This window comes from Herpailurus yagouaroundi, unplaced genomic scaffold (assembly GCF_014898765.1).
Source record: "Herpailurus yagouaroundi ecotype Mexico unplaced genomic scaffold, PumYag 222, whole genome shotgun sequence".
NCBI classification, from domain to species: domain Eukaryota; kingdom Metazoa; phylum Chordata; class Mammalia; order Carnivora; family Felidae; genus Herpailurus; species Herpailurus yagouaroundi.
The window spans coordinates 9,789,699-9,805,472 of NW_024412453.1; the positions used below are offsets into that span (position 1 = coordinate 9,789,699).

Below are 15,774 nucleotides of genomic sequence, written 5' to 3' on the forward strand. Positions count from 1 at the left end.
AGAAAAGAAAAGAAAAGAAAAGAAAAGAAAAGAAAAGAAAAGAAAAGAAAAGAAAAGAAAAAAGAAAAGAAGCTAACTAACTCTGAAGTTGCTAAGACCCACCACCAACCCCAGGACCCTCGATGAGGACAGGAGCAATAACAATTTCATGTGTGCAACGGGTAGAAATGGGTGTTCACCTCCGTTGAGTATTCTTGGTTGAAAGGAACTCTGGGGCTTCTTCTCCCATGCAGCTTCAAAGAAATGGTAAATGTGCTTTGCTATGCTGCAGGTGACAGACACGCCCAGAGGAATGACTGTATCTAATCCCACACCCTGGTCCCATGTGACCTGAATGGTGTCTTCCTTCTCTGAGCCTCCCACCCCAGCTCCAAAGCACGGCCCCCTAAGCCACAGAGCCTCCCCGTCCACGAATCAGGACAATACTTCTGTGTCCGGAGTCCCCTTCTCTGCCACCTTCTCTCTCTCCAGATGTGGCCACCAAAACACTCCTCCTCCACCACGTGCCTCCCTGCATCTTCCTCTAAATGTCCCCACGGGCAGTGACACTACAGATACCAACACTTTCAAAGATGATGGGAAGGTCTCCTAAGAGTAGAGCCATCTGGGTCCAAAACTGTCACTAAAGACACACAATGGCTCCCTGGCCAGAATGAGAGACTATGTTAACCCTGCTCAAGTAGAAGGGTGTCACTCAGAAAGGAGAGCGGTCAGAAGTCACCAGGAGCAAAGGAGTCTGGGACAGAAATGTCGAGAGCATGCACTCAGAGCCGCCCAGGGAAAGGCCTCCCTGACAGGTGAGTCCTGACATCAGAGGTCCGCCCACCTCCCAGGGAAACGGGGGCCAGGCCGGGAGGGACTCGATGCCACCTGGCCTTCCAGTCGGGCAGCAGATCGACTCCGGTGCTGTCTCTCCTGTCTTCTGCAGCCTGAGCATAATTGTCTTCCTATGCAACTCCTACCCACGGCGAGTCTGCCCAAGACTGTCACAGGCTCCCGGGACTCCTGGCGGCTTTGTTACCACAGTAAACTAACAAGCTGGCAGGCGGCTCACACACAGCATGTCTGATGAGGATAATAGAGATAAGCTGGAGCTCGGGGTCCCCCAACAGTGACAAGGTGAAGCCTCGGGTCTGGAAGGCTGACAAGCAGAGGCGGGACCAGGGGAAAGCTTCCCGAGAGGATGCTGGAGGCTGGCCAGAGGCCGCTTTCCCCGCAGACCCTGGAGGAAGCCCGCAGAGGGAGGAGGAGTGCTGGGTTCTGGAAGACTCCACCCCAGCACAGAGGGCAACAGGGCAGCGCCCCCGGAGCAGCCAGCCCCCAGCCCCCAGCCCCAAGAGGAAGGGGCTGCCAGAAACGAGACAGCGTGCCTAGTGCGGGCACCTGGCAGCTGGGTAGAAAGGCCCCCTCGGTGGGGAGGGCGACAAGGTGAGTAGGGTGTTGGGTCACCAGCTGGGAGTCCCACACGGGTCCCACGTGGGCGTCAGGACCACCTGCTTTCTGCGAGCCCCCACGTGCACCGTGCTCAGTGGACAATGGCGAGGCACCCAACCCCACCGCTGGCCGCTGGGACCACGGACGGCCACCTGAGGGAAAGGAGAAGCCGGGCCCACCAGCCGGCCCCTCTCAGCGGTTTCAGCGGAGACCCCAGGAGAAGCGCTGGCTGGTAAGAAGGCCGCGCGGCTGAGGCCGAAAGGGGAGAGGGCAAGAGAGAGCAAGACTGTCAAAGGGCAGTGGAGACAGGACAGACCACATGAGGAAGTGCGGGGCGCGGGACGGGGGACACACACGAACGCCCTTCTTCGTTCCAAGTCCCCAGCACGAGATGCCCACGTGGACGGCAGGCTCTCTCGGGGCAGCGGCAGGTGCCTGGCGCCTCTCCCCACATTCACCTGGGAGTCCCCGCCACAAATCTAGAGGAAGGTGAGAGAACACGCCCAGCCCTTCCTCACGGGCCGTGGGCGAGAGGGGACGTGTTCATCCACACCAGCTGCCCTGCAGTCCCGGACTCGCTCCAAGGGCTTGGTACGCCTCAGCTGTCAGGATCACCACCGGCTGCACCTTCTGAAGAGGAGCCCGGCCCGGCGGACTGAGTCACTCAGCCACCACGCTCTGGAGCCTCAGTTTCCGCCAGGAGCACTGCCACCCAGAGAGGTGACCGGCTCACGCAGCTCCTGGAGCCAGGTTCCCTGACCCCCACTCTAGACTGCCACCAGTGAGGGTCCCGCCCGCCCGCCCCTGCGCTCTAGCTACTTGGAGGGAGTTTCTGTCCCCCGCTGGTGACGAGAACAGTCCACCATCCGGTTCACAATGTCAACAGCCTCCTGAGCAGTTGGTGGGCCCTGTTACGTCCTCTCAGACCCGGCCCTGGGAGGGTGAGAAGGGGCCTATACGGGGGGTTGTGGGCAGGGGAGGGGAAGAGGCTGGGGCCTCACTAACCCGGCGGTGTCGCGGGGCCGTGACAGCCGCCGGGCACCGTACTGGCTGCACCACACGCCCACCCCTCGACCAACCGGGCTCATCCGCGTCCCATTCGCCCCTCTCCCGCTGCTCCCTGTGACCTGCTCTAGCTAAAGAAAAGAGTAACAAACCACGCAAGAGCACACTCAACCAAATGGAAGGGGTCCAAAACGCTCATCCACTCTAAAGGCAGGTTTCAAGCAAGCTACTCTCTGACCCCAAGCACTTGGTTGCAAAGGGTGCTGTAACTTTTTCCCTAAGAGGCAACAATAACCGTCACATTGGTGGTCTGCTTGTATATGACCAAGTTCCAAAACAAAATCACTGGGGAGGAAAAAACACAGGCTTGGGGGCTCCTTCATGACGTGTCAGCTGGTTTGGCCCAGCACTCGCTCAGGTGGGAGCAAGTCAAGCCCTCGGGTTCAGCAAGAAGAGAAGCCAAAGCCTCAGGCAGTCCCAACCTCAACAAGCTTCTGCAGCCCTGGGCCCCACACCCCTTCGTGCAGTCCTACTGCAGAGGGGACGCGGACCCTGCTGCTGGCTCCCGGGGCCCAAGCTCATGAATGGACGGAACACGTCATCGGGGAACACCCACCTGCAGGGCCATACGAGCCCACTCCGCTGACCGGAAAGAGGACATCGGCGTCACCTTGGAGCACCTGCAGCGGGGCCCAGCTGTGCATCTGGGAGAGGCGGGCGTTCGCATCCAGCGGCCTGAGGTGAGAGAGTACAAGCTGCGTGACAGACTGAAGAGCCTCTGAGGGCCACGAGCATCCGCCAGCCTCCCTCAAGTTCCCTCTGGGGAACCAACCAGACCATGACTGAGCTGAAGACAGGAGGCCCAGGCTGGGAGCAGGAGCATGTGGTCCAGACCCAGGCCTCGTACACTCGTGCCTTCAACCAGTGTTTCCTGAGCCCCTACTATATGCCAGGGTCTGTGCTCACGTATATTTTGTGCTGGCCAAAGAGCCAGCAAATAGTGTTTATCCCGCCCTCCGGCAGCTTACAAGTCATAGGGGGACCAGGACATGAACCACACGATCCCACAAGTAGACGTAAGACAGCAGCTCAGATCCATGGAGCTGGTCAGGAAGGCCATGGAAAGCTTCCTTGAAGAAGACAGGTGACAGATGAGAACTGCAAGTGAGACCGCAAGGTCAGCCAAGTGAAGAGAAGGACGAGAGCAACGCAGGCAAGGGAAAAGCATGTGCAAAGTCCTGAAGCAGGAGGAAGGATAGAGTGTCCCAGGCTCTGGAGTGACGGCAGCCACGAGACCCGGGGCGAGTGTCCCTTTGCCTGGCTGGTTCTCGAGCCCTCATTAGTAAAATGGCAGAATCAGACCAGATCGTGTCTGGGTCCCTTCCAAGAAAGGGGGTCAGCTTAAACATAAAGCAGGCTCATAAGAGCTGTCATGGTGTCCCCTTATCCACAAAGTACAAGAGCAACCTGGACCATCTTTGTCACACCAGCTGGTTCAGTTCAGTGAGTCTGAAAAAGGATTTCCCCACTGCAGCAGTTGTCTCTGGGCAAGTAGGAGACATGAATAAATACCAGAATGTGTTTGCAGAGGCTTTAAAGTTCATAGAATCCTCCTTCCATCCTTTCTTCCTTTCTTCCCTCCCTCCTTCCCTCCCTCCCTTCCTTCCTTCCTTCCTTCCTTTCCTTCTGTAACTCAGTTTCTTTTCTGGGACACAGTTATAAAGAAATCCAAAGCAAACCATGGTCATGCCTACTTAACAGAGGGAGGAAGGGAGGGAGGGAGGGAGGGAGGGAGGGAGGGAGGAAGGGAGGGAGGGAGGAGGAGGAGGAGGAGGAGGAGTAAGAGAATGGGAGAGGAAGAGGGGGAAGTGAGGGGCGGGAGAGAGGAAACCAGTTCCAGGAGGTTATGTCACTAGTGCAAGTTCAGCATCCTGGACAGAACCGAGGCTTCAAGGATCTGAGGCCACATCTTCCAAATCCAATCACAATGGGCCCCGTGGCTGCCGCCCACCATGTGGCATGATGTATGCAGTTTTTCTTTTGGTTCAGGGCAGGGATCAAGAATAATTTTTTGTAAAGGACCAAACGGGATATATTTTAGGCTTTGTGGCATAAGTATTCTTCTTTGTTGTTGTTGTCCTTAGCAATCCTTTAAAAAGTAACAACCAGGGAGGTGGGAGGGGTGGGTGGGGGCTGGGCTAGATGAGTGATGGGTACTAAGGAGGGCATGTGATGAGCACCGGGTGTTGTATGGAAGTGATGAATCCCTGAGTTCTACTCCTGAAACCGACAGTTAACTAACTAGAATTTAAATTTTAACAAGGGGTGAGGGGAGAGGGCCCGCCTCTGGGGGCAAGCCTGTGCTGCTTCCAGAGTCGGTTAGAGCTTTTCCTTTCAGTCCTGTCTACCTCTTGGTCAAACATTTGGCTCAGAGCAACAAACGGGAAATAATCCTACCAGAATTTTGCAAACTCCGTCATTTAACCGTGCAGGTCACACCCACAACGAGACGCTCAGCAGACTGGGTGGGGTGCACCAGCAGAACCAAACTTGGGCCGGGCTCTGGGGTGAACTTGGCTGTGCCTCTAGAATCCGTACAGAGCCGCCCTCCTGGGGCTCCAATCTAGCAACTGGTGACCCAGGGGACTCCCAGACACCCAGAGGCGCTCAGGGGGGCCCTTCAGGAGGAGGCGGCAGAATCATTTGCTCCAGGCAAATGGGATTTTCTGCTCTTTCTAAGGGGAAATTTTGCCACTTCTCAGCAACACAGGCAGAGCACAGGTGAAGCCAGGTCCCCTTAGCTGAGATTCAGAACCCAAGCAAAAGGGCCCAAGGGCCACCACCTCCAAAATGACTTAATACTGAAGTGATTCCTAAGGCACAGACCCACTCAGAACGTGGTGCCACATCTGGCTTAAAACCAGTAATGGGTGTTGCTTTTCATCAAAAAAGTCAGACATTCGGGGCGCCTGGGTGGCGCAGTCGGTTAAGCGTCCGACTTCAGCCAGGTCAAGATCTTGCGGTCCGTGAGTTCGAGCCCCGCGTCGGGCTCTGGTCTGATGGCTCGGAGCCTGGAGCCTGTTTCCGATTCTGTGTCTCCCTCTCTCTCTGCTCCTCCCCCGTTCATGCTCTGTCTCTCTCTCTGTCTCAGAAATAAATAAATGTTAAAAAAATTAAAAAAAAAAAAAAAAAGGTCAGACATTTCTTTTAAAAGCTAGAAAATCCCAAAAACCGGGGGGCGGCGGGGGGGGGGAGGGGATACACCAAAAGCAAAACTGCATTAGACACCATTTCCGTAGCGGCTTCGTTCTACACGTATTTTTCTTTAAGAGGTCATAACGAAACTCAATGTAAGATTAATATTTTGCTCCTTCCCACTCCATATTAATTCATAAGTTTGTGTTCACACTACTAAGACACTCTTAAATGTCATTTAAGATGTTCCAGATCCCACTGGGTCCTGTATGGAACTGCTGACTCCCTATATTGTACACCTGAAACTAATGAAACACTACGTTAACTACTGGATTTAACGTTAAAAACTTAAAAAAAAAAAAAAAAAAAGATGTCCAAAATATGCATCATTAAGACGTTCGAGTTTAAACTACACAAGAGCTGAGGTCAGCTCCAGTGTTCTACTTCTGTGAGCAAGGACTTTGGAGTCAAGAGGCAGCAAGGGGTTTTCCTTTCTGGAGGCTCGTTCCTCAGGTAGATTCCCAGCAACAAAACTGCTGAATCAGGTGGGACAAACATTTTGGAGGCTCCTGAGGTCGTGTCAAACCGTCTTTCCACAAGGCGGTCAACACGAGGGACGTGATCTGTGAGGATCCAGCGGCCCTGTGCGCCAGACTCTCCCCATCATCCACTCCACAGTTAAGGCCTACTGTGTGCCTAGAAGGTACCAAGCAGCTGAGGACACGCGGAGAGCAAGCCCTCCCCCCAGGGCACTAACCTAGGGCTCTCCTTTTCTCCGGGTCTCAGTTTAAATCCCCGGGGAAAATTCCAGCTGTCTGCTGCACTCTGCATTTGCTTAATTGCTAGCAAGATGTTAACAGTTTCCCCTATGTTTGTATTTCTTTTTGAATTATGTTTTCACCCCACTTCCCTACTGGTTGTCCAGGGACACACGTCAAGTGACAGAAAAACCCCTTTCTATAATAAAGATATTATCCTCTTGTAAGGAAAAAAAAATAAAAGGCAAATCAAACACTTGTAAATACTGAGGCGGGAGGGACAAGATTTTTTTCCCTCGGTCATCAAAGAAGCGTTTTAACTGCCAGCAAACAGAAACGTAAACCCAGCTTTTGGCCAACAGAGCATTTTAAAGACAATCAGGGCACTGACTGGCCAGAGGCTGTCACATCCACAGAGAGCTTCTCCAGGAAGGGCCACTTTTCCCTCACAAACCTGGCTGTGCTGCTCAACTGCTAAGACCTCTCCTATGAACGTGAGCTTAGAATCAAAAGTATTACTCAGTGGGCCATCTCATCATTCTCCGCTCTTCGCCAAGGGGCTCTGCAGAATGCTCAATCAAGATCCCCCGCCTTACGCCAGGGAGAGTCCGTCCAGAATGTGCAGGAGGCCCAATGGCCTAGAAGGGCCCGGGCCCCTGTAAAGGTCACCCTGCACTGTTTTGTGTCTTACACATCACAATGCCGGCGGTGGCTACCTTGGCTCGCAGGCTGCCCTCCCGCTCAGGCTTCCCTCAATGGCCCCAGGCTAATAGGAAGAAAAATGACTGTGTCTGGGGACAAAAAATACACAGGGTGAATCAACTCAGAGATGCACTCACCCACAGAGACACTGAATGCAAGTGGCACGTCCCAAAAGGCCCTGCTTAAGAACAAAGGGCTTATGTGGATGTTATGTGGCAACGTGGCTAGGCCACGGCACCAAGATATCTGATCAAACGTTGTTCCAGTTGCTTGAGGAAGTATGTTCAGATGAGATTAACACCTAAGACGGTGGACTCTGAGTAAAGCAGATCACCCTCCATGTTTGGCTGGGTCTCATCCAATCAGCTGATGGTCTTAACAGGAAAAACCGAGGTCCCCCAAAGAAGAAGGAATTCTGGGGGCGACTGGGTGGCTCAGTCGGTTGAGAGTCCGACTTTGGCTCAGGTCATGATCTCCCAGTGTGTGAGTTCGAGCCCCGCGTCGGGCTCTGTGCTGACAGCTCGGAGCCTGGAGCCTGCTTCGGATTCTGTGTCTCCCTCTCTCTCTGCCCCTTCTCTGCTCATGCTCTGTCTCTCTCTGTCTCAAAAATAAATAAAAACATTAAAAAAAAATTTTTTTTTAAAAAAGAAGAAATTCTGCCAGCAGCCTGCCCCTGGACTGGAAATGGAGCTCCTCCCTGGGTCTCCAGCCCGCTGGCCTACGCCCTACAGATCCTGGACATGTCAGGCGCCCACAATCACATGAGCCCATTCCTTAAAATCTATCTAGACAGACAGATCCAGACAGACGGTAGCATCCCCCTCTCCTTATCCGCAGGGGATACGTCCCAAGACCCCCCAAGGAATTCCTAAGAGTACACACATTGCTGAGCCCTCTATAGATATACGGTGTTTTCCTATCCATACACACCTATAGTAAAGTTTAACTTATAAATGAGGCACATTAGGAGATTAACGACAGTAACTTACAATGCAATATGACAACTGTAACCGTGATCTGCCACAAAAGTTTCGTGAATGTGGTCTCTCTCTCTCTCTCAAAATATCATACTGCACTGTAGTCACCCTTCTCGTGATGACGTGAGATGACCCACTGCCCACGTGATGAGGAGGCAGGGAAGCTGAAGGACTCCACAGAAATCGGCTTTTTGCTCCCCTTCCTGCTGCTTTTCCTGCTAAGACCCGCAACCCCACGTTACACGTGCCTCAAAATGCAAATAGCAGACGTCCTCCTTGTAAGGGACAAGGAGCGAACGATTTCTTTAGACCAGATCACATCCAAGGAAGGACCAGGCTAGAACAGCCGGAGGAAGGTCTCAGAGAGTATTCCAGACCACCGGCGCTAGACCCCTCGACGCCAAGACCCCCCTGGCTCCAAGGCGTAACACCTGGATCCTGGTCTTTGTTCTAAGCGGTTCCCGGACGCCCAAGAGGTGACATACCCCAGAGCACAATCCTCACTAAAAACCCCGGGCTCCAAGCAAGGACGTGACTCTGTCCTTCCCTTGCTGTGTCTCCCAGACACACCGTCCCTGTACTCCACGCCTTCAGCGAGTTCTGTCTTCCTCTGCTGCTGGCTCGAGTTTGATTTCTAGCCTGTGTGCAGCCAGGGCCGCTCGTGGCTGGTCCTGTGGGAGCCCTTCTGGGTCCTCAGACCCAGCCTGCCGGCATCAGTGAGATGAAGCAGAGTGAATGTGGGCGCGTGATGCAGCGCAAGGCCACTGCGGACCTCGTGATGAGCCGGGAGAAGGAGCGCCACTGCTCCAGGACCACGGTTGGCTCCGGGGGAACGGAAACCGTGGAAAGGAAACCGTGGCAAGTGGAACCGCGGACAAGCAGGCAGGACTCCTGCCCACACGCAGACACACGCCGCCCCCATCGGTTCTGCTTCTCTGGAGACCTGGACTCATACAGCGGGTCACAGCACGTGGGTCCCAGGTGGCCAACGCTCATCCCTCTGGACAAGAGCAACACTCCGGGGGACCTACCCCAACACACCCTCCAGGAGTAGAAGAAACGCTCGTGCGTGAACATGTCCAGTTCAGAGTGGCTGATCACAAGAAAGGCAAAAACGGAAGCAACAACATCAAAGGCCAACAACCGAAATACTGAACGCGGGGGAAAGAGACGTTAGCAAATCGTGACAAGTTGATCCGACGGACTCTCAACCAAGCGATATCCCCACGTCGTGTAGAAACGTGGAAAACAGCTGACAGTAAAAGCGTGGGAGCACAGCGCAACCGAACCTTAGGGCCCGCCCTGCCGCTGCTCTGACACAACTCTGCTGTCTGCCTTCATCCACCGAGCGAGCGTGGCACCCACCAGCCTCCCAGGGCGGCTACGCGAGGAGCCCGCCGTGCCCGGCCTATCACAGGTGATCGATACGGTAGCGCTGCTCAGACGGGCACCCGTGTGAATGAGGGCAGAAGAGCAGAAATCAGAAACAGGCACCGTGTCATGAGACAGAACGAGGCGGGACATGAGAAGCTCACAGCCAGAGACGCTGTGCCCCTAATCCCACCGCGGGGTGTCGGCGTCTCCAGGTGATGCTGTCACGGGCTGGGTGTGAAGCCAGCGTGACGATGGCCCCGTGCACCGCAAGGCCCAAGTGAAGGGGCAGCTCGTTCATCCGGTGCTCAGAGCAAGACCAAGCACAGGAATGGGTACAGAGCAGCGGGAGCAGAAGCAGCTGACCTGTGTGCCTTCTTGCTGCCAAAGGCCCCACGCACGTCTGCCGCTAACTCAACGACTCCGAGAAGCAGGTGCTGTTTTGCTCCCAGGTCTCAGATGAGGCCTGAGGCTCTGGGAGGTAAACGTGTCCAAGCAAAGCCACGCAGCTAGGAAATGAGAAGCCAGGCTGTGTCGATTCCAGGATCCACGCTCTGCACTGTGCTATTGTGCTTTTCTGCCCCCGTGTGCATCAGGGCCCTTCCAAACATCCACCTACCGCCAAGTCCACTGGTCAAGAGGCAAGTGCAGGCAAATTCCTGCTGTTCACGCCCCGGTACATAAACAGAGAAACTGGCAGCCTGCGACTGTGCTCTAGAAAAACCCTGCCTCTCTCCCGAGCTTCCTGTGCGAGGAGCAAGTTAGAGACACAAGCAACATCCAAGCAACAGGAATGAAGGACACGTACCTAAGGCGAGAACGTCAAGGCACGCGTCTTGATACCAACTTCAGAAGAAGGACCTTCAAATGCACTCCCTTCCCTCGAGTTCGTTCTCAGGAAGACAGTAAGCTAACGCTCCTTCCTCCTAACTCAAGATCAGAAAAGCGAATGATGCCTCCTATAAACCGTGTGTGCGCTCACTTCACCCGAGGCTGCAGAAAGAGAAAGCCGTTAACGCGCCAACCCTACGCTAAAAGCTCCAAGTGGAACTTACTTCTCAGGCGACCCCGAGTGTCCCAGGCACTTCCTTCCGGACATGCTCCCTCCGTACACATCATCCTCGTTGTTATCCACATCCTCGTCATCGATGCTTTTCACGTCGAGCTTCTGGTACCCAAACTCCCCATTCAAAGACAGAGAATCAATTTTCCATGAGTTGCTGCTCTGACTTCCGTTGGAATTTGGCCCGAAGGGGCTTTCAAAGGCCGACAAGATGTTGACCGAGGAGCGGTCGGAGTTCTCCTCTGAACTCTCCCCGGCCCCGGGTATCTTCTTAAAAACATCGCCAGAGTTCTCCTCTTCGTCATCGTCAAACGAGATGATGTTGGTCACCTTTTTCTTCTTCTTCCGCTCCTTTTTACATTTGGCATCTGGTGAAAGAACATACGGTGTCACAAGAAGTAGGCAAGATAAAGCCACAATTGAGCCATGTGGCGTCTACATCGTGGAAATTCCTCCGCTGGTCAACGGAAAAATACGCTTCAGATACATTCAGATTTTTTTTAATCCTCGAGGGAGAAAAACCTGTCTACAGGAGACTGAACAAAATGGATGTGGGACTACACTTCCGGGGTAAACAAACACACCACAGAGCACACATTACAACTGTCCCTTCTGAGCACTTTGATTCAGAGGGTGCTCCCACTCCTGAGACAACTTTCACTTTGGAAAGCACTCTCCTGGCTGACTGATGAGACCAAGAACACCCGTTTGGGGTGGTGGTCAATGGTCCCCTTTACAATGGGACTCGGCTGCTCCTCCTTCTGAGGGTGTGTCTATTTCCCCACCCCCTTGAGCATGGGCTGGCTCAGTGCTCACACCTTCCCTGCAGCATGTGGCACAAGTAACGGGGAACTCTGGAGCCCAGCCATCAGCAGGTGCTGCACCCCCTCGAATGCTGCCCTGAAACTACCGGGGAAGGAAGCCAGTCTAGCTTATCAGAGCAGAGGAGGCCATGTGTAGAAAAACAGATGCCCCAGCCAACAGTGGGCACTATTCCCCGGCACATGAGTGAGACCGTCTTAGATCTTCCGGCTCAGCCACCAGCTCGGGACAGCCCCATGAGGAAGCCGAAGCGACACCAGCAGAACTATCCCATCAATGCACAGTCATCAAAAAAATAATAAATTGTGGTTGTTTCAAGCCACTACACTTTGGAGCTGTTTGTTACACAGCAAAGACTACCTGAAACAGAAATCAAGGCTGTCTTGGTGACTAGTACTTATGTGAACCAGTTTGTTCACCCATCTTAATCGTCCAACTTGGGTGTGAGACACTTCAAGCGGACTCCAGACACTCCTTCCCGTCTGAACCACATGGGGATGCTTCACCAGTGTATCAAACGCTGAGACAGTGTCAAAAGCAGAGTCCCCAAAATGGATGGAAAGAACGCTCCTTGGGGTATACAATTTCCAGGGTCTTTGCTTCACAAAGCCCCCAACGGTCCTATTTCCTATCATTTGCTGGGGGTCTCTGCCAGAGAAGGGGAGGACCAGACAGATAAAGTCAATGTACACCAAAGACCCCATGGGTTCTGAATCTTCACCGTCAGTAATAATTCCAAAGAGATGCCCATGATCACTGCCTCGTTTAAGAGGTTTGAGAATACTAGGACTACGTACTTAAACCCCACATCTCCAACTTTGCTGTAGCAACATGCTGGACGCCCCGGAAGGCTCAAAGCGTATCACAGACTTCTCATAAAACTGATCTCAACTAAATCAACTTTGCCTCCCCACAGCCTAGAGTCAAAGCTGACCAACTCCTCCCTCCCCCTTGGCCTGCACCTGTCACCTCCCCCTCCCCCCCGGCAAGAGTACACATTCTTGATAGCACTCCCTGCTTGACTTTTATCCCATTTATCAAGAGGATACTCACTTATTTGTATAATTTGCCATCAAATGGGTACCCCTACCCAGCCCAAAGGACACTGCGGTCTAAATGTTAGCAATCTTCCTAGTTCCCCACTGAGCACACAGAACGCAGTGAAACAACATGTGAACAAAGGAAGGAATAAATGCATGAAGTTCCAGCTCTTCTGTTTTCATGCGACTCACACACCCTCACGTTCAGTGTGCTCTCGGTGAGCTGTCTGCTCTCCCACCATATCATCTCCACAGCTCAGCAGGGCTCTCAGCCCCTTCCAGAGTGAGTTAGCGGAAGAAAAATAAACACAAACGTGAACTAAAAATGAAGGGAACATAGATTTCATTCCCCTTGGGACTTTCAGACCACCAGATGCATCCCTCTTGGCCGCGGCCAGTCGTCCTTTCACCCGAACCCCCTGTTCCACCGCGCACGCCCCATCCTGCTCACCGGTGCTGACGTGCTTGGACACGACGGGCAGGGGCTCCGTGTCCTGCTCGGGTTTGATAAGGATGGAGACAGCAGAGGACGCTGTGATCTCCCTGAAAAGGCTGCTCACTCCTTGCGTGGATTCCTTCAGCAAGGAGGTCACGTTCTGCGTGGACTCCTTCAAGAGGTCTGAGACGGTAGGAGCAAACTTACTCTGCCCATTTAAGTCCTTGTTGTCGATGTTAATTGCGAAGAGGATAGAGTTCAGACCTGCCCCAAAAAAGGGAAAAGTCTGGAGTGTCTGCCATGGGAGAGTCACGCCCCCACCACGATGAACACGTGGGGCCTGGCAGAACACGCAAGAGGGGACCGGCTGATCTTAAACACGGATTAAAAAACCTCCCACAAAATGGGGTCAGTAGACACCAGCGATGGCAGGAGGGGAGTCTTTCCAAATCCTCTCCCTATCTGTGGAAGAAAGGAGGTCAGCCTGGGGGGAGGTTAAGATGTAAGCCCTGGGGTCAGAGGGCCTGCGGTGAATCCTACCACGTTCTAGGAGACCTTGGTCAGGCCATGCACCACCTGAGCTTCAGCTTCCTTATCTGTAAAACGGGGCCAACAGCATCGCTTTCACAGGGTGTCAAAGACAATCACCCACCAAGAACACTCAGCTCAGTATGCAACCAAAAATGTGTGCCAACCAGTATCATTACCACAATTACTTTAGGTAAAAGCTTGCAGAATTCTGGCCTACCCAGAATTCACGGTCAGAGCCTGACTTCTCCTCCTCAGTGGACACGACTAACATTAACTCTCAATATGTGGGCCTTAGTGTGAAACTTCAGGGGGGGGAAAAAAAAAAGGAGGGAGGCAAGGAAGGATTTTAAAGAAAGAAGCAAGTTACCCACTTGCTCACCCTTTGAGTGAAAGGGTGTTGGGCTCACCCTTTGAGTGAAAATCAAATGATAATCTAACGATTCACCAACTAACATCAATCCAGGGCTCTCACGATGATAAATCACATGTTACTCTCGTCACGTGTGATTCTCTCATGGCACTATGAAAACAATTCCCATGCTATCAAGAACCCTGCCTTGCAGAGGAGCAGGCAGTAAGGGTGACAGAGCTCACAGGATCTGCCCCAGGCCACCAGCCAGGAAGGGGTAGGGCCAGGCTTCAAAGGCAGGTCTCCTGCTTCCAAATCCCCAGGTCTTCATGTTATACTTGTAAAGCCACGGCCAAAGCCCCCACCCCCAGGCTTTCCTTACCAGGGTATCCAATTCAAGACAAATGGGCTCAGTAATCAATTCCACCAAAGGAAGGGCAGTGGCCAGTGACCCATTAAGTCAGCAAGGGACAGGGAAATGGCAGCATCCCCTGGAGTTATAAATTCCCTCCCAGGTAGCCGACTGTGCTCACCACACTTCAAGGACTCATCAATCCTGGCCTGAGCCAGGCTTACCAGCTGCCATGGTGGGAAGCATGCTAGATCTTTCTTCATCCATCACAAAAGACCAGTCTTCATAAAAAGTGCTGCAAATTGAAAGAGAAAGGGGAAAAGCTCTGAACAGCAGTTCTCTGCATCCATCAGCCAAATAAATTCCCTTACATGGCTCCCTGGAAAATCCACGCCCGGTCATCCCAGAGCAGAAATCCAAGGTCTCCATGGGGATGAAGCTTCTGGTTGTAAAGGACTGAAGGTATATATCCTACGACTTCCTCATTGGTGCCCTGAGCTCCAGTGTACTGAAATGGGCAACGTAAACAGGGTATTTATATCAAGAAGCAAAGGGGAAGGACACAAACAGAGAGGTAGTGCTCACTCAGGCAATGTCTGTAAGACACACAAGAAATCCAAGCTGGCCCCCTGACCAAGCTACCGCAAGAAACAACTTCAGAAAGAAATTCTAGAATTCTGTGGCTCCAGCAACCACAACATTTGCATGAAATACTTCCTTGGGCTGCAGACCCAAAAGCCCGAGTTATCCCTGGAAAGGGCTGGGAAGCTAAAAGGGCCCCATGAATCTAAATGGCTGTAGCAAGAGGTCAGCAAGGCCTACAGGGATTGTCCAAGGTCGTTGGCAGTAATGGTACAGGCAGGGCTCCAAGCAGGTCTCCCAGCCCAGTGCCCTGGCTCTTTATCCAACCCTTGCTAAACCACAGCAAGCCAATATCCTCAACCCCTGACTAGGCCACCACGTAGGAGAACTCTCAGTTAATTGCCTCAAAGCTCAAATCACTGAAGCACCATCAGTGGTGAGGGTCATGGGGTTCAGCAGGAGACGGGATGCATTCCCCGCTCAAGTGACTGAGGACAACTAACACGAAAGAAGAAACGCCCCACTTTCAACAGACTCACCCAGCAGAACGTCAGCAGAAGCACAAACGTGTTTGAGCTGGCATGCCAACTGTACCTCCAATTCCCAAGGCCGTGACTCTTTAAAAATCTAAGCCAGGTTCCACGTGTATAAGTGAATTTGGTTTTCCCACAGCTAGGTGGATAAGTGGCTAGTGATTCAGCTAAGTTCAACTGTGATTCGGCTGTTCGTTGTTAACAGTCCACCTTGAAATGGAGTGGGACAACTCGGAACTACTTGCAAATGATCTGCTGGGAGGAGCTTCCTGGAAATGTAAGAAACGGGGTGTATTCTCCTCAACTAAAACCGCTTAATGCTCAGGGTGGGGTTGGGGGGTGGTGCACACAGACGTTCACAGCCTCCCAGCCCAGAGCTGAACAGCACACGGGTGCTGTCCAGCATGGTATTCCTGGCCCCCATGCCTCCCATTTCAGACCCACAGTCTGAGTGTCCAGCCAAGCGAGGTGCCAGGAGCATCATCACCGGGAGAACTTCAGGGATATTTGTAAGGACCTGACTGGATCATCCCAGAACACATAACAAACTGCTGGTAGGGAGATGACCAGAAGCAGCACACACACACACACACACACACACACACACACACACACACACACACA

The 15,774-nt window shown here is 53.0% G+C and overlaps 1 protein-coding gene across 4 annotated transcripts in view; it reads right to left on the bottom strand.

Moving 5' to 3' along the window:
• SNX29 (sorting nexin 29) overlaps positions 1-15,774 on the bottom strand; it is a 506,664-nt gene that overhangs the window by 428,680 nt on the left and 62,210 nt on the right. For all 4 annotated transcript variants that reach the window (XM_040459014.1, XM_040459016.1, XM_040459013.1 and 1 more), the window contains exons 6-9: positions 14,260-14,330; positions 12,819-13,067; positions 10,498-10,873; positions 3,056-3,174 (exon numbers count right to left, since the gene is read on the bottom strand). In XM_040459014.1, coding sequence (XP_040314948.1) covers positions 3,056-3,174; positions 10,498-10,873; positions 12,819-13,067; positions 14,260-14,330 — 815 coding nt within the window. The remainder of the gene's footprint in view (positions 1-3,055; positions 3,175-10,497; positions 10,874-12,818; positions 13,068-14,259; positions 14,331-15,774) is intronic.